This window comes from Physella acuta, unplaced genomic scaffold, assembly GCF_028476545.2.
Source record: "Physella acuta isolate Inbredline_101_S28 unplaced genomic scaffold, ASM2847654v3 ptg000440l, whole genome shotgun sequence".
Lineage (NCBI taxonomy): Eukaryota > Metazoa > Mollusca > Gastropoda > Physidae > Physella > Physella acuta.
In genome coordinates, this window is record NW_026731959.1 from 8,700 (window position 1) to 34,269 (window position 25,570).

The 25,570-nt window shown below is 36.9% G+C and overlaps 2 protein-coding genes across 3 annotated transcripts; both read right to left on the minus strand.

The window, feature by feature from the left end:
• Positions 1-2,154: 2,154 nt before the first annotated feature.
• On the minus strand, positions 2,155-12,907 carry LOC131943079 (uncharacterized). 2 transcript variants are annotated; one of them, XM_059303089.1, is made up of 6 exons: positions 12,818-12,907; positions 10,491-10,605; positions 6,879-7,000; positions 4,184-4,301; positions 3,293-3,464; positions 2,155-2,264 (listed from the first exon to the last, which is right to left on the minus strand). In XM_059303089.1, the coding sequence occupies exons 1-5, from the start codon at positions 12,861-12,863 to the stop codon at positions 3,302-3,304; spliced, it is 564 nt and encodes a 187-aa protein (XP_059159072.1). In that variant the 5' UTR covers positions 12,864-12,907; the 3' UTR covers positions 2,155-2,264; positions 3,293-3,301. The 2 variants fall into 2 exon arrangements, with proteins under 2 accessions (XP_059159072.1, XP_059159073.1); XM_059303090.1 differs by having other exon boundaries at positions 2,165-2,264; positions 3,410-3,464.
• Positions 12,908-21,622: 8,715 nt separating this feature from the next.
• Positions 21,623-23,066, minus strand: LOC131943059 (alpha-N-acetylgalactosamine-specific lectin-like). Its single transcript, XM_059303070.1, has 3 exons — positions 23,023-23,066; positions 22,712-22,861; positions 21,623-22,122 (listed from the first exon to the last, which is right to left on the minus strand). The coding sequence occupies exons 1-3, from the start codon at positions 23,064-23,066 to the stop codon at positions 21,729-21,731; spliced, it is 588 nt and encodes a 195-aa protein (XP_059159053.1). The 3' UTR covers positions 21,623-21,728.
• Positions 23,067-25,570: the final 2,504 nt, after the last annotated feature.

Here is a 25,570-nt window from a genome sequence, read left to right on the forward strand (position 1 = left end):
AAATGTTGACCGCCCCCTCCCACCCCTCCCCCCCCCCCGAAAAAAAATCAAGTGCCCCCGGAGAAAAAAATCTCGAAGAAGAACCGTTTCCATAATGTAGTTAGAGTTAAGGGCAGTGGCGTAGCGAGGTCGGGTGTCACCCGGTGCGGCACTTAATGGTGTCACCCCCAGAGGCGTAGCCACTCTTCCCGGGGACAAACTTTAAATTTTCGATTTGCACCCCCACCCCCCTCAAACTTTCGATTTGCACCCCCCCCTCCCTCAATTTTTTCTGTATTTAATTTTTACTATTCTTTGCCTTGGTGTCACCCCCTTAAATGGTGTCGCCCGGTGCGGTCCGCACCCCCCCCCTCCCTCGCTACGCCTCTGGTTATGGGTATGTTTAAAATTAGAGTTCGGCTGAGGCTGGATGCTTTTTTTTATAAAGTTAATGACTAGATTAATTTTACAATTAGACCTCTGTATATAGAGAGCTTAGTGTGATTATCTGTATGCCCATCTGCCTCTACATTCCCTTAACTTTCTGATACTCTATTGACTTAAACCCGGATTTGAACTCGAGAATTTCAAGTTCACAAATGACATCACATTTCTAGTTTTCGGCATTTTCTGACAATGTGTGACGATGACGGGGTGGGGGTAGGTCAGAAAATATGAACGTTATTTATATTTAAAAAAAACGTTTTAAAAGAGAGTTTGGCTGGAAGGTATTACTTGTTCAAAGTGAATATAATTCTTTTTAATGTTCATAGTGTGTAGAGTGTGTAGAGTGTAAAGGGTTGTGTGGCTTCATGAACAAGTAAATGAATAATTTAGAATGTAAAATCTATAAACGCATGTATTAATTGTTCGGATATTTTAATCACTATTTTATTATGGACGCGTCAGGTAATTGCAATATAGTAAATTAATACTGAAATGTTAATAATACTTAATTATTTTTAAACATGAATACTCGAAATTAGTACTGAATTTTTGTATTTACTTATGCGCTCTTCTGTTGAATGATTACGTGGTTTTTGTGATTCAGTTGTCAAGACAATAGCTTTTAAGTAAAAAGTTACCATTTTCGAGTTCTAGGATTATTATACAATAAACAATTGAATGTTTTTACTAAACTATTTTAGGCGTGGGTCTCGTCTATAATATTAGTAAAGGTATGCAAGAGATAATAAAGTGACCCACGCTTTTCTTTATAGTTATTATATAGTATTGTATTTTTTTATATATTAAAAGAAAATTATTTTTTTTCTCCTTTTAATGTATTATTACATAAAAGCCTATTATTAAAAAAGTTTTTATGCAATTTTTTCCTTAGTTCTACCGCTGGTGAAGAAATTCAGTAGAGGTTGTCTATCATTTTGCGCTTATCGTCTTTCTTTAACAAAATATTTATAAAAAAAATATTTATAAAAGGGGAAATTATTTGATAAAATTCAAAGAGTTGTGGGTGGTCTCCCCTTTTCCTGCCATCCGGCCACAACATTGTGAATATGTGAGTGGTTTTGTCGCTAGACGGGTTGCGTCCAGTGTTTCTTTCATGCATTTCTCCAGTGGTTGGGGCATTGGCCGAAGCAGAAACACCGCGCCCCATTATAAGTTCTATTCAGATTGACTTTTATCCGTTTCAAAGCTATACCAGTAGTATCAAATATTTGAACACAAATGTAGTTGAAAACGAACAGTTTCGTCCAGACTTTTTTCTCCGGGGGGGGGGGGGGGGGGGGCACTTGAAATTTTCGGGAGGGGGGGCGGTAGATTTTCTCCGGGGGGGGGGGGGACACTGTTAAATGTATATATTTTCTATATAAATTCCATTTAGTACGGGGGGGGGGGACGGTAGACTTTTCTCGGGCGGGGGTTGGGGGGTGGGGGGGAAGGGGGGAAGGGGCGAATGGGGGGGGGGGGGGGGGCTCGGAAAAAAACTCTTCCCCATGGCAATGGTTCGATGCTTTCCTTTCCCAAAGTGCACATGAAAATGTTAGTGGCTGAAAAAACTGGGAAAGTTTTTAGATTGTAAATTCTGGTTCTTCCGTCTCAAAAGGTTGCCGACCCCAGTACTAGAGGTATGTGCATATTCGTTTTCCAAACGTTAGCCATACAGATTATACACTTTAATCAAAACACAACAAACAAGAAACAATGGATTAATTTGTTTGTTCTTTATTTTGTTATTGTACTATTTATTAAAATTAATCTTTTATGTTTTGCTCATAAATTTGGTGAATTTCTAAACGTGTTTTCTGTTATTTTCTTTGTTGAAGCTGAAAATAATTAGATATTTTTCATTAATAACTACATACTTCAAATATTACATAAATATTGCAATTAAAATTATTTATTTTCAAATATAATTATAAACTTTTTAAATGTAATATATTTTTTTGAATCCATTTACTTTATATGCTTCAAACATTTAAGCATATATTCATGAAAACAAAACATATTCTGCTTATATAAAAACTGTGTTTAATGATCATTTACAGTAAGTTACAAACAATTTTGCCTTTTTTTAGCGCAATTTCCATACTGGCAATTGCGTTTAATAATGCGTCATTTCTGGATGGATGAATGGATGGATGTGTGTCCGCAGCGTGTCCGCAGCTTTAAGTCGTATCTCCTCCTCAACGAAGCAATATCGAGGACTACTTCCAAAATCAAATATGTTAAGCAAGTTCCGAGAATGAACATAGGCCAAAAAAACTCCCGGAATTCCTTCTAGGATTTTCCGGAAAAGCCAAAAAACCTTTAAAAATGCAGTTTTTGGCCAATATCTCGGCAACCAGACCACTTAGTGACTTGAAACATTTATCAATCGATTTTTGCCATAATTTAGAACAATATTGCCGAAGAAAGTTTTCAAAAATATCCTTTCGTTCGGTCACAAAAAATTAATTAAGAATTTTTAAACTGAGCATCGTGTAGTCCTAGGATGATATTTTTAATTTAAACTGAGCATCTTGTAGGTTTTTAGCGCAAAGCGCTGAGGTTCGAAAGGATTTTACCATAGCGAATGAGCGGAGGTTAGAAAGGATTTTTACGTAGGTCTGTGAATTCTAAAAAAAATAATTAAGGAAATTGCGCTTAAATTGTCACTAGACTTTTTATTAACTTGTTTAATGGAATCCTGTCTCAGAAAATTATTTAACTGTTTATGATCTTTCTATGTCTATCACTGTTCAGATTGTATCACACTTCCGTAAGAATCCCCGAATTATTTCATCAACTTCCGTTTCGCTCGCACAAGTTTCAAACATATTTTTCAAAAAACTGTGTCGGGACTTGCACTTACCATTTAGAGCTACAAGCTCAAAGTAGGTAAATCAGCAGGACTGCATTCCAAGTGGTAGAAATCCGCAAACGTGCATATCTCCCAAAAATACAGGGACAAGAACTGATGATTAAATACTCCACAGCTGATTGGTACAGCTTCCATAAAGCAATTCCGAGTGTTTAACATGAAGCTGTTATAAACAAACATGGGTACATTAATTGTATATTTGAGTCGAATGCTCAGTGGTTTTGAAATATACAATTTTAGAACAAAATCTATAATTTAAAAATATACTTTTTCGTCTAAATTGTTTTTAATGTTATCTATTATTAGGCTAAGTGCTGCTTGAAGTTAATCTTCTTGCGCTAGATTTTTTTTTTTTAAATTATACGAGCCGACCCGCGGCGTATTATACGCCGCTATTTAGTTGTTTTATTTTCTACTTTTCAGTAATTCATAATTTGTGAATTCGACAGTACCAACGCTGCCACTGAAAATATTTGCTTTAAAACACTATCAATAACTCGTTAGGAACGATAACCCCCTCCTCCTTACCCTAACCCCTACCCCCACCCACCCGTGAAAGTAAACTCCCCTTTTTTTTAACTCCCCTAAGTTTAAAATCTTTTCAAACGAAATTATCTGCCCCTTATAGCCGCCACTAAATCCGTCTCTACGATTGTAAACATTTAGCGTGAACTACAGCTCACCAGACCATGTAGGGGTGGGGGTGATAGGGAGCGCGCTTACAGCTTGGTGTTTTCTATCGTCTCCAAGAAGAGAATTATATATATAATTATTCATTTTGGCTTTTTGAGCCTAAGATCAATTCAAAATATAAAAAAAAAAAGATCAACACCAACCAAAATCAAAATGACAACAATTAACAATAACATGTTTGTATCTTACCTGCACCTGTCAGTGACGTCATTGGGCGGCAGAGGACTGCGTCGACAGCATCTGTCAACATCTCTAACAACATTACTTGCGATCGCCGGATCATTCAGGCATTGGAACTGGCCTATGCCTTGACATGGAAGCAAAAGCCGTAAATATTAGAACAAAAAATAAAACCTTTATAATGATTGGTCGAGTGGTCGAGTCGGTAAAGCTCAAGGTTGCTAAACCGAAAAGTCTAGAGTTCGAGCCCTCGGGCAGATGAGGCTCGTTAGCTGGGGACAGCCACTCTTCTCAGGAGAGACAACTCCAAAATCAAATAACTGCTGCCTTGTAGTATGTTCTTTGTCGGACAAAAGCTATGGAAGCAAATCCAAAAAGAAAAGCAGGCTGAAATCGGAGTCAATGGCCTCAATGGCGCATAACCAGTTGACACGTATCCTTAATAGTGATGGAGGCGTGGTCGAGTCGGCAAAAAAGCTCATGGTTAATAAATTCGAAAAAGTCTCGAGTTCAAACCCTCTGGCAGATAAGGCTCGATCCCCTCCAACACTAAAAATTAAGAACGAAGAAGAAGATCTAGTCATTAACTTTTTTTAAAAAAGCATCTAGCCTCAGCCGAAGGGAATTGGGAATATACTAATGATCCTGTGATGAAATTATTTGGAGTTAAATACTTTTATAGTTTCAACCTTGTTTTGTCTTTTATATGGATCTTACATTAACTGTTGATTACATCTTTATTCCGCCAAACATTGAACCTCATATCAGCACACCAGTGTCTGAGAGCTAAAGGCTTGTTACGCCAGGTTACCCACAACAAACATAAACACACACACGCACAGACAAATCATGCATACTCATGCCCACACGAACACCTACACACACACCTAAGCGACTTAAGGATGAAAAACAGAGCATTTCTCAATCACCGATAGTGACAGCCGCTACACATGTACACAACAAGAAACATAAACACACACACGCACAGACAAATCATGCATACTCATGCCCATACGAACACCTACACACACGCCTAAGCGACTTGAGGATGAAAAGCCGAGCATTTCTCAATCACCGACATTGACACCTGCTACACTCGTGCACATGTACCCGCAATTAGAATCGCTGCACTTAGTTTTAATTGACACGGTGTGTGGAGAGTTGAGAATTTGAGGGATAATTTACACATGCAGGTAAGTCAACCTGTACATTTTTTTTTGCTGTTTATATGTTTATCTTGTTGAATTAAAAATTATTCCTACAACATTGTTATTTACTTATACAGTGATTATTACAATAGCGCAATGAGGGTAGAGATATTAACTTTCTTCTTGTTCATAGTACCTCATACAAGTATAGCAGGATCTGATAGCTGAATGAGGGTACTACTAGGTGGAGTTTACACACACACAACATACACACACACTTATACACACACTAGTACACACACATAAGCAATATTAGCACCTCTATTGGCACTTAGCCTATATAGTGAAGGGGTATCTTGAACTTTTTATTTATTCATTTCTGGTACATCTGGTTTTCCGTAGCGATGTCAGGTTATCCGTAGGGAGCTTTATGTATCCAATTTGATGAAAGAGGCTCCCTCTAATTATTACGTTATCTGTAGCACAAAAGTCTTTAAATGTTTTGCCATTGTATTTCACCTCATCAAACCCAGCTGTTCCATAATTTTTCATGTCCTCTGTTGTTGTTGCCAAGTTTAGCATTTAAATTCACACATTAGTATAGGATGTTTTTCCGACGGTTATAGATTGTGGCCATTATCTCATTTTCTTTGTCCTCTACTTTGTTGATATTTATTTAGATCTATGCCTGTATTTTATGCGTGTTTATTCTTCTCATTCTCGTTGGAAACCTGGCTGTTATACCCTTCAAACTTCAGATGGCTTATATTTTATGTTTTTATCATAAATTCTCCAGCGGGAGATTCATATTTTTCCAGGTCCTTATTTCTATTTGTCAAGCCCTTTTCCCCACCATCTTTTTTTCTCAACCGACTTCAGTAATTATCAAAGCCTCTTAAAATTATGAAGGAACAATAAAGTAGAAGAAGGCAAAATTAAACAAAAACCGTGTGTTGCTAATGTAAAAGCATTGGAAAAGATTGTTAAAGCAAAAATCAAGACATGCAGAAAAAAGGGCAAACACCATTATATAGATATGCTGACAATTGAAGCAGAAGAATCCCAAGTATTTAGAAATACGAGTGGCCTTTTCAGTACATTTATAAATACATGTCTATGAAGTTCTGTAACTCAGAAAAATCAGTGAGGACGAATAATGGAAAGGTAAAAATGAATGCGGAAAGTCATTCCCAAAATGCACGAAACATATACCAAAAGTTTAAAGTGATCTGACTCTAGAATTTAATCAATCTTTAAATGCAGTTATACAACAAAGGTGTTAGTCAATTAAATAGGGAAAAGCACCAAGAATAGATGGTAAAAAGGCAGAAGCACTGTCAGAAGATATTGGAACTATCTCTTATTATTCTCTAACTAAACAAGGATAACACTTGTGCCTGTCTATACCAGGCAAAGAATAATCAATTTTATAGCAATTTTCTAAAGGTCTCTATTACATTTAAAACATCTCACAAAGGCATCGAAACAGCCTTAATTTGTAACCAACCGCTTCCCCCATGCCAACCACCACCAAAATCTTATATCCAGATACCTACCGTGACCAAATGAACAGAACATCCATCCTATTCTTTTATGTCTATCCATTTTTACAGTTTGGAGGAAATCATCGAAGCAAACAGTTTCTCTGGCAGTGCAATTGTCATACTCATACCAAATGCTAACATTGATCACGTGAAAAACAAAGTACAGGGACATGTATATATTTAGATACCCATATCGTTTAACATGTTGTAAACTGTAATTATTTAAAAGGTGTGTCACTGCAAAAATTACGGGACGGAGTGGTCTAGCGGTAGAGAGCTGGACTGCTACATCTCGAGTTCGAATCCGGGTTCAAGTCAATAGACCGTCCGTGAGTCCACCCAACTCTGATGGGTACCTAACTCACATTAGGGAAAGTAAAGGCGGCCGAGGTCTCCGAAACAAGTGAACTCTTCTTCGCTTTCCCTATAGACCGTCAGGTTTGAAAAGGGAACTTTACTTTTTGTACTATAAAATGTATGCTCGAATATAAGCATTGTGCAGATTGACTTGTCCAGTATACTCAATATACACAATTTGCAAGTATTTTGTCTAGGACTTGTTTCAACACCCCAAGTTTAAGTATTCGACCAGAAGAGCTGGTTTTGTGCCGTATTACATTTAAAAGACAGCCAACACATATTATTGCAACATTTGTTATATTGTCTAACGCGAAGAATCAGGGAAAAAAGAACGTTATTCACAAGGATATTTACATTTCAAATCCTTTATTTGACGATTATTGTCTTTCCCTTCCCCTCCATCATCACAAAAAGCTAGACCCCACTTTCAAAAAGACATCACATCTAAGACATGTTTTTGTCTTTTTAAAACGCCTATTTCGGCTGAGCATGGGTCTGACCACACTATCCCTTTATACAATGTTGTCACAGAAACAGGTGAACTCTACTTCACCTGCCCAGTGTTTCGCCAAGTCTCAGACAACATGGTTTTGTCTTTTATAACATCGATTTCGGCTGAACATGGGTCTGACCATACTATCCTTTCACATCCTGCGGTCACAGGTGAATTCTACTTCACCTGTCGAACTCTACTTAACGTGACCAGTGTCCCGCCAAGTCCCGATAGGCAACTTTATCAATCACATCTTTTTAAAAAAAATCGATTTACTTATTTGATATTTTCTGAGTTCGCACTTCATTTAAACAATAAATAATTCTTTTTTATTAAAGCTGACGTCAAACTAATATTAATGAATTAGAACTGATCACGCATTATGTGATTTCGAACTGTGGATTTAGCTTTATAAGGCGTTAACCTTTTGAATGGGCAACATGGCCTTCCATGAAGTCCGCCATGTTTGTTTAGAAAATAAGTACTTAAATCAAGCCAGTGAAAGTTTTTAAACATTTTTCTCAAAATAAGGTTCTTGTTCCGAAATTTTTAAATTAAAGTGGTGTTTCAACTAATGAATATATCAATAAATTAATTAACTTCTTTAAATGAATTTGTGATTAACAGTCTGGTAAAAATGAATGTTGTTCTCTACATAAATAGGTATTATACACTTCTAGTCCTGATACTCTCATGTAACCAAACAGACAAAAAATTAATTAAAAAATATTTAAATTTTTTTAAAAAATGTACGAACTTCTCACTTTTAGTGGAATATAGATATATTTTTAATGCCTTTCTTTCTATAGCAATGCCTATCTTTAGTATGTCATATTGAATGACAATTAAGAGAAAGAATTGCTTGTTAACTTACTTGGTACCAAACTATTTAAAGAAGCTTTATGGGGAACACCTATGAGACTATTTAATGAAAGGTATTAACTTGAGTCAGTCATGGAAGTAGTGTTAACGTGTTTATTTTTCACACTACAGCTTACTTCGATTTAAAAAACAATCACTTCTATGGTGAACTTTTTTTTACAAAAAAAAGTTGCACGAACATATTATTTAGAAAAAATAATAATTGGTTTTTGTTTGGTTGGATTTTTGCCGACTATACACACACCCGCATTGCGGGTTCTGGCGGTATGGCAGTTCCGCCCCTGCCGCTAACATAAGCTAGATACACATCAGATCTGAGAGAACTAAGTTAATTCAACCAGACTCGACCACATAAAACGAGTTTGTTTTCCTTATTGAAATATCCAGTGCATTTAAAATCTTATTATTATACTTAGACATATTTATTTTATTATAAGATTTCACTTAATTTAAACTGTCTGCTTGTTTGTGTTTTGTTTATATATATATATATTTCAAATCTAACAACTCTATACACCACAGACAAAGAAAATTAAAAAAAAAAACATTTCTACCGCTCAAAGGTGTGGACAGTCGTGTGAGGTAAAAACGGCCAATGATAAATCGGCCCCGTCAAAACGACCCTGACATAAGAGCCACGTTAATCTCACCGCGTCAAAAGGGCCAGCGACAAATTATGCTCCCGACAAATAAGCTTCCGTAATATAGGCTTCCGACAAGTAGGCTCACGTCAACTTGGCTCTTGACAAAACGGCTCCCCTCTTTATGACTCCCGACAAAACAGCTCACGTTGTTACGACTTCCAACAAATAGGCACCTGTCATTTTGGCTACCGACAAAAGGGCCCATGTCAAAACGGTTTCTGTAAAGACTAAGTCTCCCGGCGAAACGTTCTCATTGGATATGGCACTTGCTAGTTTTAGAGTTAACTTAGCCAACACTCTTAAGTAATACAACGCATGCATCTCTTGATCGGCACGCCTTAATTTTGTATGTACCATAAGTCATAATATTATGTTTTAAATTTATGGGTCACCTAGAGTCGGTTGTAGGCTGTTCCAACTCAGTGTGTGGGCAGAAGGGTCCACGATGTGCATTCCTACTCTGCAGTATGCTTGTAGGTTGTCAAAAGAAAATGTTATCCTGTAAACAGCATGCACATCAGACATTTCTGTGCCCGCTTTTAAGCAACATGTCTTTACTGTTCTAAACTAAACATTATCACAATTTTAAAAAAATGTGGAATTTAGCTGTTAAGGACTCGATTTCATTCAAGCATTTAAAAGAGGCAATAATGGTAGTGGAGTAGTAGTAGTAAAGTTTCCTTTTTAAACCTGACGGTCTATGGGGCAAGTGAAGTAGAGTTCACTTTTTCTGTGACCTATGCATATGAAGAGATAGTGTAGTCAGCACTATGCACACCCGCCTTTACTTGCCCTAACGTGAGTTAGGTACCCATCAGAGTAGGCTGGACTGATGGACGGTTTACTGACTTTAACCCGGATTCGAACTCGAGACTTAAGGGTTAGCAGTCCAGCTCTCTACCGCTAGACCACTCCGTCCCGTAATGGAAGTGGAGGTAGGACAAAATAGTTACTTCTATGCAAATAGTTGTCATACGAATAATTTGTCTGGAGCCAAAATGTCGGAAGTCATTTTGTTTGGAGCCCATATGTCGGAAGTCTATTTGTCGTGAGCCAAAATGTCTGGAGCTCATTTGTCGGACGCCAATATGTCATGAGCCCATTTGACGTGAGCCAATATTAAAAAAGCAGGTTGTATTATTTTTTTCTATTTTCATCTTATTTCATATCTTACTATCATTACAATAAAAAAAAATATTTATTTACTTTTAAATTAACAGAGAAAGTTAACCAATGACAACTCACGGACATGGCGTATCTCGAAGAAATTGATTGAGAGATCCGACAAAATTGTTGGGAGCGACAACGAAAGGCGGCGGGCATGCCTCATCGCAAGTTCGTCCTTTGACAACATGTCTCTCTGAGAAAGAAACAAATGCTCTTATTTCAAGTGCATTTTTCACTTTTACATGCAACGTATTGATAAGGGAAAAAAACTATATATCTTGAAAGGAAATGCTAAACCAATGTAAATGTCTGTATTATGTGTGTATTCAGTCATGGGTAAATAAATTGTTATAAACTGAAAATGTTATATGACTTTCTGATTCTATTTGATAGACTGAAACAGCTTCACGCTAGCAGACGCAGACAACACCGACCATGACCATGACCATGACCATGACCATGACCATGACCATGACCATGACCATGACCATGACCATGACCATGACCATGACCATGACCATGACCATGACCATGACCATGACCATGACCATGACCATGACCATGACCATGACCATGACCATGACCATGACCATGACCATGACCATGACCATGACCATGACCATGACCATGACCATGACCATGACCATGACCATGACCATGACCATGACCATGACCATGACCATGACCATGACCATGACCATGACCATGACCATGACCATGACCATGACCATGACCATGACCATGACCATGACCATGACCATGACCATGACCATGACCATGACCATGACCATGACCATGACCATGACCATGACCATGACCATGACCATGACCATGACCATGACCATGACCATGACCATGACCATGACCATGACCATGACCATGACCATGACCATGACCATGACCATGACCATGACCATGACCATGACCATGACCATGACCATGACCATGACCATGACCATGACCATGACCATGACCATGACCATGACCATGACCATGACCATGACCATGACCATGGCCCCTATCCCGACCCCGACCCCGACCCCGATCCCGACCCCGACCCCGACCCCGATCCCGATCCCGATCCCGATCCTGATCCTGATCCTGATCCTGATCCTGATCCTGATCCTGATCCTGATCCTGATCCTGATCCTGATCCTGATCCTGATCCTGATCCTGATCCTGATCCTGATCCTGATCCCGTGATCCTGACATTAACTTTGACCACCACCATAACGATTACCATCCAGATTCTGATCCTTTATATTACCTTAATCCTAAACCTAAACATTTGTTACTTATCATATTTTAAAATTAGTCTGAGGAGAGAACTATTTATAACAGCCTTAAAAAAGTATTTTAGACACCATCCCCAGTATATTTTATGTAATGTATCAGTCCGTCATGCAGCGCTCACCGCAAAAGACCCAACATAATATACATAGTACATTTAGTTATCTGCTCAATGTAATTTTCTTTAAGGGGTAGGCTTTTTACAACTTTTTAAAGGTACATCCGAATATGCATTTCCACTAAAAGAATTGGTAAACATTTTTGGTAACTATGACGATGGCGGCCATCTTGAAAAATTAACCTCTCCTTAGGATTTCCACGTTTCATAAAACATTATATTTTAGGCCAATACACTGCTACAATAATTTAAGATACTCAGCTACAAGTTTTAAGTGCAGATCTTCAATCTAGTTTCTTATGAACTTTCAAATACTGGATACATTAAAAAACACTGAATTTCGGGGAATTTTGGGGTATACAATTTAGTAAAAACCAATCAACAAGAAACAAAGCAAGATAAGGTAAGCTCGATTAAACGAAAAAATGTCAAGACTGTAAAAGAGAAGAAATTATCAAAATAGCTTATGCCGCTTATTCTTGTTAAGAGTAAAGTAAATTATGATTATTATGTGTGTGTTTGTGTACAAAGCAGTGTTATCAATAAATAATGTTAATAATAGTTAGCAGCTATTTAACCGTACGTTTTTTTTTCAAATTTTTTGTGTATATATGTCAATGATTGTTATTCAAAGCTTTGTATCATTATTTTTCTTGTAGTTAATAATTTATTAACACATAAAAAAAGTTCATAGACCCGGAAGCATAGCTTTGAGCTAACTAGGCTTTGACCCCAGAATGAACGGATATAATTATTTTAACAACGCTACAAAACTAGTATTTTAATTTAACATCAAATTCTGAATTGTCGTCGTGTCTTGAACTACTTATCTAATTCTAAACACATACGTCTACGTTCAACAGAAGTGGTTAAATTTCGCTCACAAGATTTCACAAAAGCATACATGACGAACCAGAAATCAATATTGTAAAAAAATGAAATTTAAGGTAAAAATTACTTTAAATTTGAAAAGAATCCTGTGTAGGGTATCACTGACCTGCCAAGAGAAGAGCAGAGATGAATATTAGGGAAGCTTTCATCATGATGAAAATAAAGACTGAACGGTTGTTGATGTGAGGCTGGGCTCTAAGATGGCTGGGCTGCTTACTGTGCGGTACATATATAAGGTAGGGAACAGAGACAGTGCAGGCGTGCAGGGTATTTTAACCCTTTGAGCCCTGGCCTCCCTGGCCTAATTTCTCCCATTTCCTGAGCTCCCATGGCCAAACCAATTTTTACTTATCTGCTTCTAACTTTGCCTATAACTTTTGAACCGTTTGAGATAATCAAGCCAAATTTGGTATCCAGACTCAGGATCAAACAACAATGCAACCAGATTCTGAAATTCTTTATTTTTTTTTACAATGTATGAACAGAACAATGTATATAAAACGATCACGTAATTATTGTTTTGATAGAACATAAAAGAAACCAATGTACATTTAGTAATTGTTTTGTTATTATTGATACCTGGCAATACTAGTTCAACACCAGAGGTCCACTTTTGTGTGATAACTTTCACAACAATTATTACTGCCGGACCCGATGCAAAGAAAAACTTCGCATGTTTGGCACCAGTAAACATTTTTAGCGCAATTTCCATTCTGGAGAATTGCGTTTATTAACCCGTCATTTCTGGATGTATGAATGTATGAATGAATGGATGGATGGATGGATGTATGTGTGTCCGCAGCTTTAAGTCGTATCTCCTCCTCAACGAAGCAATATCGATGACTAGTTCCAAAAGCAATTATGTTAAGCAAGTTACGAGGATGAACATCGGCCATAAAAATTCCGGGTTTCTTTCATGTATTTCCCGGAAAAGCCAAAAAACCTCGAAAAAAGCAGTTTTTGGCCCATATCTCGGCAACCAGACCACTTAGCCACTTGAAATATGTACCAATCGATTCCTGTCATAATTTAGAACAATATTGCCGAAGAAAGTTTTCAAAAATATCCTTTCGTTCGGTCACAAAAAAATTTTTGAATTAATTTAAATTTGGACCGAATTAGTAGGCATTTTATGCAACCACACCACACGCGTCATCACGTTCAATAGATGCGCCATCACGTTCAATGGCTGCGACGTCACGTTCGGTAGCTGGGCGCGCAATGGTTTTTAGTCATGTTACTCTATTGTAAATAAAACATGTAAAATACTGAAAAATAAACCGGGAGTGATCTCCCCTAAACTTTCTCGAATATTCTAATATAACACTACAGGGGATGGCAACTCGGGATATAGACTTCTAGACATGATTTTTAATCCATTTTAAATACTCACATTTCTTAAAATAGAATATAATCTCGTAGAAAAAAGAAATACACACCAAGTGAACGCTAAATAAAAAAGCGCATAATAGTGCGCAATATTATTAGTACTTTATAAATTTACATGCGTTTTTTGAGAAATCGGAAATAGCGTAAATAAGTACTTCCGGTCAACGGAAATTACTCAACATTGGACAGAAGGTAGAGAATTAGCTCTTTTACTTACATATCAAATTTCATTTATCTATCTGAAATAGTACTCAAGATATAGGCTTTTGAAAAATTCAAAGTAGAAAAAGTACCACTTCCGGTTATCGGAATTCGCTCAAAAGTTGATATGGATCTACGATTTTGATAAAATACTTATATATGAAATTTCACCAGCCTAGCGGTAACGGTACTCAAGTTATCGTGTTTACACACGGACACACAGACACACAGACACACACACAGACATACGGACAAGATTGCAAAATTATGTTTTTCCGTATCAGTGAGGTGTAAAACGTCGAGATTTGTAAAAATCTCGATTTTTTTTTTTGCACGATTACAATACTTTCTCTATACTACGTATATACGAGAAAGTAAAAAATTAATAAAAAACGTTTTAATAACTAACCAATGGTTTTACTAACCCTGCTCTTGATTTACGCTAAAATTGTCACTAGACTTTTTTTAATTACTTGTTTTTTCGTTTCGGCAAGTCTTTGTCCTTGACACCACGTGCATCAGAACGTACTTGAACAGTTTCATTATCACTGTCAATTTCAATGTCACTGAGTTCAGTCTCAAATTCAACGTCACTATCATCATAATGTAGACCAGGAATAATATCTTCTTCATCAGAATCAATAAGTAGGTGTATTGCCTGAGATGCAGTCATTCTACTTCTTTTGTTGATATTTCGGTCTTTTGCTTCATCTTTTGCACCAACTTTATGTGATGAAGTCGACGGCTGTGGTTCAGCTTTTCGATTCGGCGGCATTGCTACGAAATGTAAATACTTTCACTTTTCCTAAAAATCAATTTTTAAAACCATAATCCCGCACTCAAAAGACATATGCGCAGTTTTAGTCAGACTTCCGCAAATTATATTTAATTAGCCGGTATACCGACCGCTAGGAATATGACGCTAGATCGTCGGGCCGGAAAACCGGCTTTTCGGACATATATGCCTAATGTTGAAGCCGGTTTACTTGCCTGGCGGGCTCAAAGGGTTAATTTGCCACGTAGTAGGCATTGGCAGTTTTCAAACTGGTGGGCGTGTACCGGTTTAGTTTAAAGGCTATACAATACTTCGGGGCGTGATTCATAAAGGAAGGAGGAGGTGTTGAATGAGACTTATGGATGGAATGTTTATGAATTTTGTAACTAGAATATGTTGGTTTTGGCTAGTCAAAGTATTGATCGGCAAATTATTAAGAAGGGGAATTATCTATGTATTAAAAACAGTGGCGTCGCTATGTCGGGTGTCACCAGGTGCGGCACTTTGTGTTGTCACCCCCTTCCCTAAAAAAAAACAACGTATATATATATATATATATATATATATATATATATATATATATATATATATATATATATATATATATATTGGATATAGCATTGTTTTCCTAAAGTTAGCGGGAAAAACAATTTTCTTCTGAACATTTTGCAATTTTTTGTCTTGCAATCTGACTAGTAAACGATTTAGGCTAGTTCAGCCACCGTTTGGGCATGGCGACATAGCAGACACCCACAACAAAATCTACTCTCATGATTCTACACCGCTTTATAAAACAACAACATCTAGACCGCGCTAAAGGCCATCTACAGCATCAGCACAAAACACACAACTTATATCAACACTACACTTCGCGATATCAGCATCATATTACACATCATGCACATCCACATCTATACTACACTGCACGATATTCACAGCCACCTGTTACCCATGAACTCTTTGCTCCTCAAGCATTACATTACACATCATGCACATCCACATCTATACTACACTGCTCGATATTCACAGCCACCTGTTACCCATGAACTCTTTGCTCCTCAACATTGTTATTGTCCAAAAAATTTTAAAACAATCAGGCCCACTTTCAACGTCCTTTGAAATTTACGAATATCACACTGCATTAAGTTCTTAAAAAATTAGCATTAAGCAAACCAGTAAACAATAGAAAAATTTAATGTAACATTACATTTGAGACTTCAATCAATGGCACTCTGCATTAGTTATTAAACATACAGTCCGTATTTCATCAAAATTAAATTCGAATTCTTGAATCAAATGTGAATGTGAATGTGAATGTGAATGTGAATGTGAATGTGAATGTGAATGTGAATGTGAATGTGAATGTGAATGTGAATGTGAATGTGAATGTGAATGTGAATGTGAATGTGAATGTGAATGTGAATGTGAATGTGAATGTGAATGTGAATGTGAATGTGAATGTGAATGTGAATGTGAATGTGAATGTGAATGTGAACGTGAACGTGAATGTGAATGTGAATGTGAATGTGAATGTGAATGTGAATGTGAATGTGAATGTGAATGTGAATGTGAATGTGAATGTGAATGTGAATGTGAATGTGAATGTGAATGTGAATGTGAATGTGAATGTGAATGTGAATGTGAATGTGAATGTGAATGTGAATGTGAATGTGAATGTGAATGTGAATGTGAATGTGAATGTGACTGTGACTGTGACTGTGACTGCGAATGCGAATGCGAATATCAATGCGAATGCGAATGCGAATGTGAAAAGCCGTCGGAAATTCTTCTTGAACTCCGTAGATTGGGTAAAAGGTTTTGTATCCTTTAGTATTCTTCTAAATGTATTCCCGAATTCCCTACTTATTCCTTTGTACTTTGTATTGTCATTTATTTACAAAAAAAATATTTATATTGCCAGAACTCACGATCTTATGACATAGCGCAACTTTTGTTTTCTTTTTTACTTTCTCGAATAAACAAAGTGTAGAGAAAGTCTTCTAATCGTTAAAAAAAAATCGAGATTTTTCCAAATCTCGATGTTTTAGGGCTTCCTGAGTCGGAAAAACGTAGTTTTGCAATCTTGTCCGTATGTCTTTGTGTATGTGTGTCTCTGTGCGTGTGTGTGTGCGTGTGCGTGTGTGTAAACACGATAATTTGAGTACCGTTACAGCTAGGTTTCATATATAAGTATTATATCAAAATCGTAGATCCGTATCAGCTTTTGAGCAATTTCCGATAACCGGAAGTGGAACTTTTTCTACTTTAATTTTTTAAAAGCCTATAACTTGAGTACTACTTCAGTTAGATAAATGAAATTTTACATGTAAGTCAAAAATCTGATTCTCTACCTTCTATAAAATTTTGAGTGATTTCCGTCGACTGGAAGTAGTGATTTACTACTGGAAGTAGTGATTTACGCTATTTCCGATTTTTCAAAAAAACTCATGTGAATTTATAAAGTACTAATAATATCCCGCATTATTATGCACATTTTATTAAGCGTTCAATTGGTGTGCAATTCTTTTTTTTTACGAGATTCTATTCTATTATAACATTAATTAAAAATGGATTTAAAATATTGTCTATGTCACGAGTTACCATCCCCCAGAGTGTTATATTCGAATTTTCGAGAAAGTTTAGGGGAGATCACTCCCGTTTTTTTTTCTAAAGATTGCAAGATTGCAAGGCGATCTTTGAAATGAACAAACGCCGAGTGGACCCTACCATGTACTTTATTATTTGAAATGCAGTTTTAAACAATTGGCCTGAATTGTAAATGTTAATACTGCTGATTGCGTCCAAAATTCAGCCTTGCTGTTTGTAAATCAGTATGAATACTTAGAGCATCAAAACATCCCAATCTAAAGCAGTCCTCGCGTATACCAAACGCAGACTGTTGACAGGGTAGCATAACATAGTGTAGAAGTGTCTTTATGTAATATATGTTACTGAACTAAGTTGTGTTGAGAATAGAAAAACCATACTTTGTTGTTGTAGATAAACACCTAGACAAGTCTGCTTATAAATGATCAGCAATTAAGTAAATGTATTAGTGTATATTAGTTCACATAGACATTTTCGCAAACAAAACAAAGCTGAAACAACGAATTGGGAACACAGAAAGATATGGAAATAGACGTTCATGTACACAGACGTATGTGCGCACAGTAAATTATGCCTGTTTATATTACAATTGATAATGGATTTTTTTCTAGTGACTTTTTTCCTTTTAACTTTTTTCCTGTGACTTTTTGACCTGTTACGTTTTTCCTACTATCTTTCTTAATATCGTTTTATGGTACCAAAACCATTTTAACTCTCAATTTTTTTAACGCTCCTTAGAGCTACTAGTCCATTCAAAGGACGTATAGATCACGAATTGTATGTATCAGTCAAGTAAGGTTTGAATGTTATAGTCGAGCATGATAAAATGTATTCAACTCAAATTTTCTGATATCCACAATACGAATATATCTCTATTATATTTTATTTTTTATTTTTCACTGTCTAGATTTAAAAAAAAAATATTTATTTAAAGAACTAACAAATAAAACGAAAACTGCAATAATATAATCAGTCCATCCGCATTTTGAGATGATTGCTTACTTAATTAAATATACCTGCTCATCCCTAGTCGCTACTCCCCCCCCCCCCCCTCCAACTCCGTACGGGAACATTTATTCACAATAGGATGTCGATTCCCTACTTAGAATAAATATATAACACCTCAACTACCATGCTTTTAAGAACAGAAATTTCGTTCATCAAATATATGTCCATAGCTTTGACATATGTGTATATGTTAAGTAATACGCATTTTTTTTAAAATTCTGAATACATTTAGAAACTGCTGGAATTCATCTCCTAAATTTTATTTGTCTCAGTTTAGCACGACGTACAAACAATAAGATTATTTTGTTGTTTAATAATTGTGTATTTTTAAGTGCTTTTATTTAACTTGCCTATTCTGTCTGTCTGTATGGGTCACAACAGGCAAGCTCTAGGGACTGTTGCCACCCACTTCATTTGGATCAGCCTAAGTATGTTAAGCCTACATTAACAAGATACCAATCGTAGTATGACACGTATCATTTATCGACCGGCAAGACCTTTGCAATGCTTGCTCAAATTCGAATTTTTCTCGATGTGGAATTTTAATAAATGACTCAGTAGTTTAATTAAATGTGTGGATTATTTGTAGAATGTTCTATTTTATGTTATATCCTATATTATTGGTTACACAGAATATTTATTAACTGTAATTTGCGAATGACAAAGTAAACGGCCATTTTAGGTAGGTTATCAAGTGACGCAGTGGACGGCCATTTTAGCCAGGTTCAATAATGACGTTGTAGACGGCTGACATTGCTAGTTTTTAACAGTGACGTAGTAGACGGCCAATGTTTCTAGTTTAAAAAGTGCCGTAATGGACGGTCTTTACAACTATGTTCAATGTAGGATCAGTGGACCGCTGTTATAGCTATTCTGAAAATTTAAAAAATGGACGGCCGTTGTAGCTATTCTAACAAGTGACTAAATGGACGGCCATTATAGCTGTTCCAACAAGCGACGAATTGGACGGCCATTATAGCTTTTCTAACAAGTGACTAAATGGACGACCGCTGTTCCAACAAGTGCCCTAATAAATGAATGCTATACCCAGTTATCTAGTAAATAAAGACCAAAGCATCTAAGAATTCAGAGAAGTATTAAACAAGTGATTTTATATTTTTGTAATAATTCGTGTTGCTTGTAAATCTGTGAAAATAGTATTTCTTTTGTCAGATGCGCAACAGCAGTAAAACGTCCTTTGTTCTTATAAAACATTATTAAATAAATTCCAATGCAGTGTTATTATTAAATTTCAATATTTTTCATAACTCAACTCTGGTTGGCTTATAGCTGCATTGCTAATGAGCAAGTGAGCATTAAATATCAGCCAGTTTATTGTTAGAAAGAACGTTTTGTTAAGGTGTTCCCTTTGAATCAAGTTTGTGATACAAATGAAATAACTTGCATTCCTGTGTAATTAAAGCAATAGGTATTATAGTCTTATAGAGACTGAGCTTTACCTACAGCTAAATGAGTTTCCTGTCTAATCCCTGTTTGATTAAGTACAGACGCAAGTATTTTTCTGGGGAATAAAATATTCATACCTGATTCAACTGATTTACGAGCAAATACAAACACACACACACCGCAATCTTGCACCTACGCACTCAGACACACTTGCAATCAAACACAAATACAAACGAACACATCCTCAGCCAGTGAGGAAATAAAGTGGGGGGGGGGGGGGGGGGGGCTAATAAAGCAGCAGCCGGGAGACCCCGATTATTTTTGGGCACCACAATTTTTTTTCCAGACTATAATACATTAATTTTGTATAATGTAATCTGTTAAATGGTCATGGAAAGTTAAAATCATATTTTTCAAAACCAAAAATCACTCAAATCACAGAACATTTAAAAACAAATAGATTTAATTATTCTCTGCTTGCACATGGTTTAATTAAAGCGTATATGCCTAAAATTATAAATTCTATTCTGATGTAGTAAGCTCACTTATTAATCTCCCTCACTAATTAATCAAACGAGCGTTCATAACCTCAATAATTAATCTGGCTGTATCGGCCGTCCAATACATTACTAATTAACCTATCTGTAACGGCAGTGTTTACATCACTAATTAATATGGCTGTAACGACCGTTCATTACTTCACATTTAGCTATAGATCCCTAGTGAGATTTTTACTCAATACATTTGATTTTCACATTGGTTTAGAATGTTAAAACACATTTTAGAACTAAACGAATTAGCGCCTACTACAAACTTCACTCTATAAACTCAGAAGAGGCTTATCTTTTTCTGACAATACTAATCTTTTTTTTAGGCGCAACCGCTCGCGCCCCAGCGATTACGTAGCCCGAAGTGCCTCAGGCTCCCCCGTGAGTACCATGGCGCAGACGTTTGTTTTTAGAAAAGGATGTACACTAAAGACACGATGCGCAACAATACTCGTTGACTATATCGAAACTTGCGCATCCTACGGCGTCCCGGCAGCGGGCGTTTTGGCTATCCGGACTCTCATGTAAGCACTATGGAGTATACGTTCGTTTTAAAGAGTGCGATGAGCTATGGATAGGATGTGTTATCATAGTCGTTCACCAAATTGAATATCATGCGTCCACCTGCGCCTCAGCAGTATTCGATTTGACGTCTCGAGCTATCATGTGAGCACTATGGCAACTACGTTAGTGTTAATGAGCTCTCAAAAATATTAACACGTTGGCTCACGAAATTTGATGATTAAGGGGTCGGTATAAAATCCACGCCGAGAATAGGTATATTGATAATACTTACGACGTCACAATTTCCCCCCCCCCCCCCCCATAACTCTCGGTAAATAATTTAATTAGCTTTAAATAAAACAAACGCTCTGATTTTTTGTTGCATAGAATAAATTATTGTGTTCTCTCTACACACTCAACAACTACCTGACAACACCACACTGCCCTATAAGAGTCTAGACTGGCTTGGTTGTACGTGAAGCTCTCTTACTGTGTCTTGTACCTGCACTGATCAAAAGAGATGGGCAATACCATAATACAAATGCTCCAGTGATTCGTACAACGTCATTAAGTATAATTCAACAGGAACGCTTTTCACAGACGTAAGTCATGAACCCTGAGCAAGGTGCATCGTCCAGAACAAAACGTCCGTTCCATATCGAACCGTAGGCGCAGTCGGCATTTTCCCAATTATCCGGTTGGTTGGTTTCGAAAATATTTGTCTTGACCACTGGGTCCACCTCTTGACCATCGTCCACCCAAACAAACATCCCCTCCACCTGTATATCGTTCAGGCCAATCCACACCCAGCCAGTGGAGTTGACGATGAACTTGAATAGATCAAACCTAGCCAGGGTTTTGGCCACAAAGAGATGGCCACCCAGAGACTGGCAGGTCGTTTCTGCGTCGGTGAAGTTTTGGTACGAGTTGAAGTATGCGGCGTAGGTTGTCTCGCCCCCGTAACTGAAAGACCTGTTTCAGATAGAGGTTAAAGACTTTGATTTTGTTCGAACAATAAGATAATCTGCGTAATGTGATGAGATATTGATGTTTGAATATAGTGGAGAAAATATTAACCATCGTTCTATAAGAAATTAATTAACAAAATGATTTCGTCAGAAAAATAACAGTAAAAATTACTTTTAAAGGTTAATTTGAGATCAGGACAGCTAAATTATGTAAAAACAATTGATTTAAGTTTTTTACCCTTATCTTTAACTTACTAAGGGATAATATTATCGGCATTATGTTTTGTCGACATTTAAAGATTTTAATGAAAACAATAATAGTTGTGTACATTTAAGTTTATAATGTAAACATGTAACGAGTGTTACGTTTCTGTGTAAAAAATATTGTGAAATATCGGCCTACATATTTTGGGGACAATTCAGAATTAACGTACACGCACATTATTGTTTTAAAATGCGCTTTGTTTTTTGTATATTTGAGCATTTCTTACTACAGCGTGTATTGAAAAATACAACAGTAAGGAGTCATGTGATAGGAAATAATGAAAAGAGTTAAGGTAGGTGTTAAGGTAAGGTATCCAACCTAGATTTACCTGAAATTCTGGTTACTGTCACAACCGTCTCCAAGGAAGAGATCGCCTTCTGTTGACGTGGGTGGAGGAAATAGTGGACTCAGACCTGACCCAGGCGTACAGAGTTTGGTCACCCGGTTGTACATAAAACTTGAGCACTGTGTCTTGTACCTGCCATGATCAGAAATATTTGAGTTTGGAATTTAAATTCTATAGGGCCTACAAGTTCAAACATATATTTGTTTTTTTTATGATAAAGTAAAGTAAAGATATAAATGCTTCGCGTGACCAGATTTCTAGATGAAGTAGATATTTTATTTTTCTCTGATTACGGTTTATCAGGTGACAGTGTGTTCATTTCACTGTTCAGCTGCATTCACGTTTTGATTCGTAACTTAGGTACCCTATCAGAGCTGGGTGGACTCAGGATCCAAACCTGAGATTTTTAGTTTAGGAGTGGTAATCTTGATTATAGTGCAAAGCGCTACATTTTTAATGGTGCGGATAGCAGCAATATTATAAAGTAATTTAACGTTTTGCATGCATCGTTTTTTTCCCTACCTAGTAGAATGTATTTGTTGTTGTAAAGAGTCAGTTTTGGCTCCTTGAAAGAATTGCTTATCTTCTTAATACAGCATTTGAATAAACCTTCGTTTTTGACGACCCAGTTCAGGGAAGGAATATCAGATGTGCATTACAAAGCTAACACGATAGTTTACATGCTGCAGACATAGATACTTATGAGCTCTACTTCAGCTTCACTAACGATCATCCGAACTCGGTTATTCTAATCTTTACTTTTAAATTTGACACGATCTCAATCCAAACAAAATTTTAATAGGAACATGACCTTTGACCTATGATCTATTGAACTCTTACCTGTACATGCAGCTGTAGGCACACGACGTCCTTGACCTCTCCACATATCCGTTACCCAGCCTCTCCGGGCCGCACGTGCTAACAGTTTTCTTGTGGAACGTTAAACTCTCCAGGCCAGCCTCCACTGACCACAACAGTAGCAGCTGTGATGTCACACCTGGAATGAGTGGAGCGTTAAGCGAGTCGTCTTTACATGACGTAAAACTCGTAGGGAGACGGAGGGGGGTTTGATTTTGTGACGATGTGTGATGAGTTGGAGGGCGCGGGTTCAGAAAAAAGTCTACTGACTTGAACCCGGATTCAAACTTGAGACTTATGAGTTAGTAGTCCAACTCGCTACCTCTAGGACACTCCGTAATATATTGTAATATATATTGATTAAAATATTTTAAAGTGACCGAGCCCGGTCAATATTTGAGAAAAAAATTCAATGCTTAAAAATATATTCAACTGAAATTTTGAAAGGGGGGGGGGGGGGTGGAAGGGGGGGGGATCGGCTCATGTGTAACATCATTTTAGGTGGGGAGGGGGTTCTGGATTTTTGTGATGCTGTGTGATGGAGGTAACCATCGTAATAAAAACGTGACGTCATTTATGGATGACCCTCTAAGACCAGTTCTAGAGACAGCGCTATACGAATATTACCTGGCTCTAATGCATTGGATCTTAACCTACTTAAAGGTACCGAACCACACCATTTCCTACATGATCATTGACTGAATACGGCTTTATAGTTCTATTCTCTACACTAAAAAAATCTATTCGCGATTATATGAGTCGGGTGTGTGTCTTGACATACGCCGAACCCCTAAGAAAGACTCACCCAAACCCAGAATTTCAATAAAACCCGGGTTCAGAAACCTTTCTGTAGAATAGCGCTGGAATGTAACTAAACAGAAAATGTAGCCGATTCAAGCGCTAAACTTAACTTATGAATTGAGTTTTAATTAATTTATTTCTCATTATTCTGGCTGCATGTGACGTAGATTCAAGGGGAGGGGGTGCGGGGATACGGTTGGTTGACCCTGAACAGTCCTAAGTCCACAGAAGGTCGAACGGAATCAAACAGATCAATATCAGCCTTGACACCAGTTCATTACAAGATATTAAATTACAAACTGCTAAGTTGATTTTGTCATTAATATAGGCTCAATTCTATTTGATCGTACTACATCCAAACCAACATTTTAGTGTTTGATCTATTACCTTGTCTAAACACATTTTCAAAGATTAATCGATTACACCAGCTTTCGGAGAACCAGACTGTTGTAACTCCACGTTTGAAAATGTTTTCAGATCTTTAAAATTTAGTTTTCCTTTAAATGTTTACATTAAGAAACCGATGATATTAAAGTTAGTGTTTAATTATTGGTTAGAGTAATGACCAAGGGATGGAGTGGTCTAGCGGTAGAGAGCTGGACTGCTAACCCGTAAGTCTCGAGTTCGAATCCGGGTTCAAGTCAGTAGACCGTCCCTGTGTCCATCCAACTCTGATGGGTACCTAACTCACGTTAAGGAAAGTAATGACGGCTGGGCATCTCTTCATATTCCGAGGTCACAGAAACAAGTGAACTCTACTTCCCTTGCCCCATAGACCGTCACGTTTGAAAGGGAAACTTTTAAGAGTAACGACCACATGCTTTCATTATTGTATTTCGGGAAATTTTGAACAAAATAGTTTATTCAGCTTAAAATAAAATACCCATATATATAAGATAAACAGTTTGGTTTATTGGGAAGAAATATTGCAAATTAGTTGTGATTACGTAATGAAATGTACTTCACTTTACAAAGAACATATTTTAATGCTCGACAATTTAAAAACATAGCTGTAATAAGACGTATATTTACAAAAAATATATAAAGGTAATACATTATACGACATAAAAACTATATTGATATGCTGCACGTGCAATCGATCAACCCTCAAGTAAACAACCGCCTCGTATCGAGCAGCTCATCGATCTAATTATCTGCTGTGTATTAGGTTAAAATATTTAT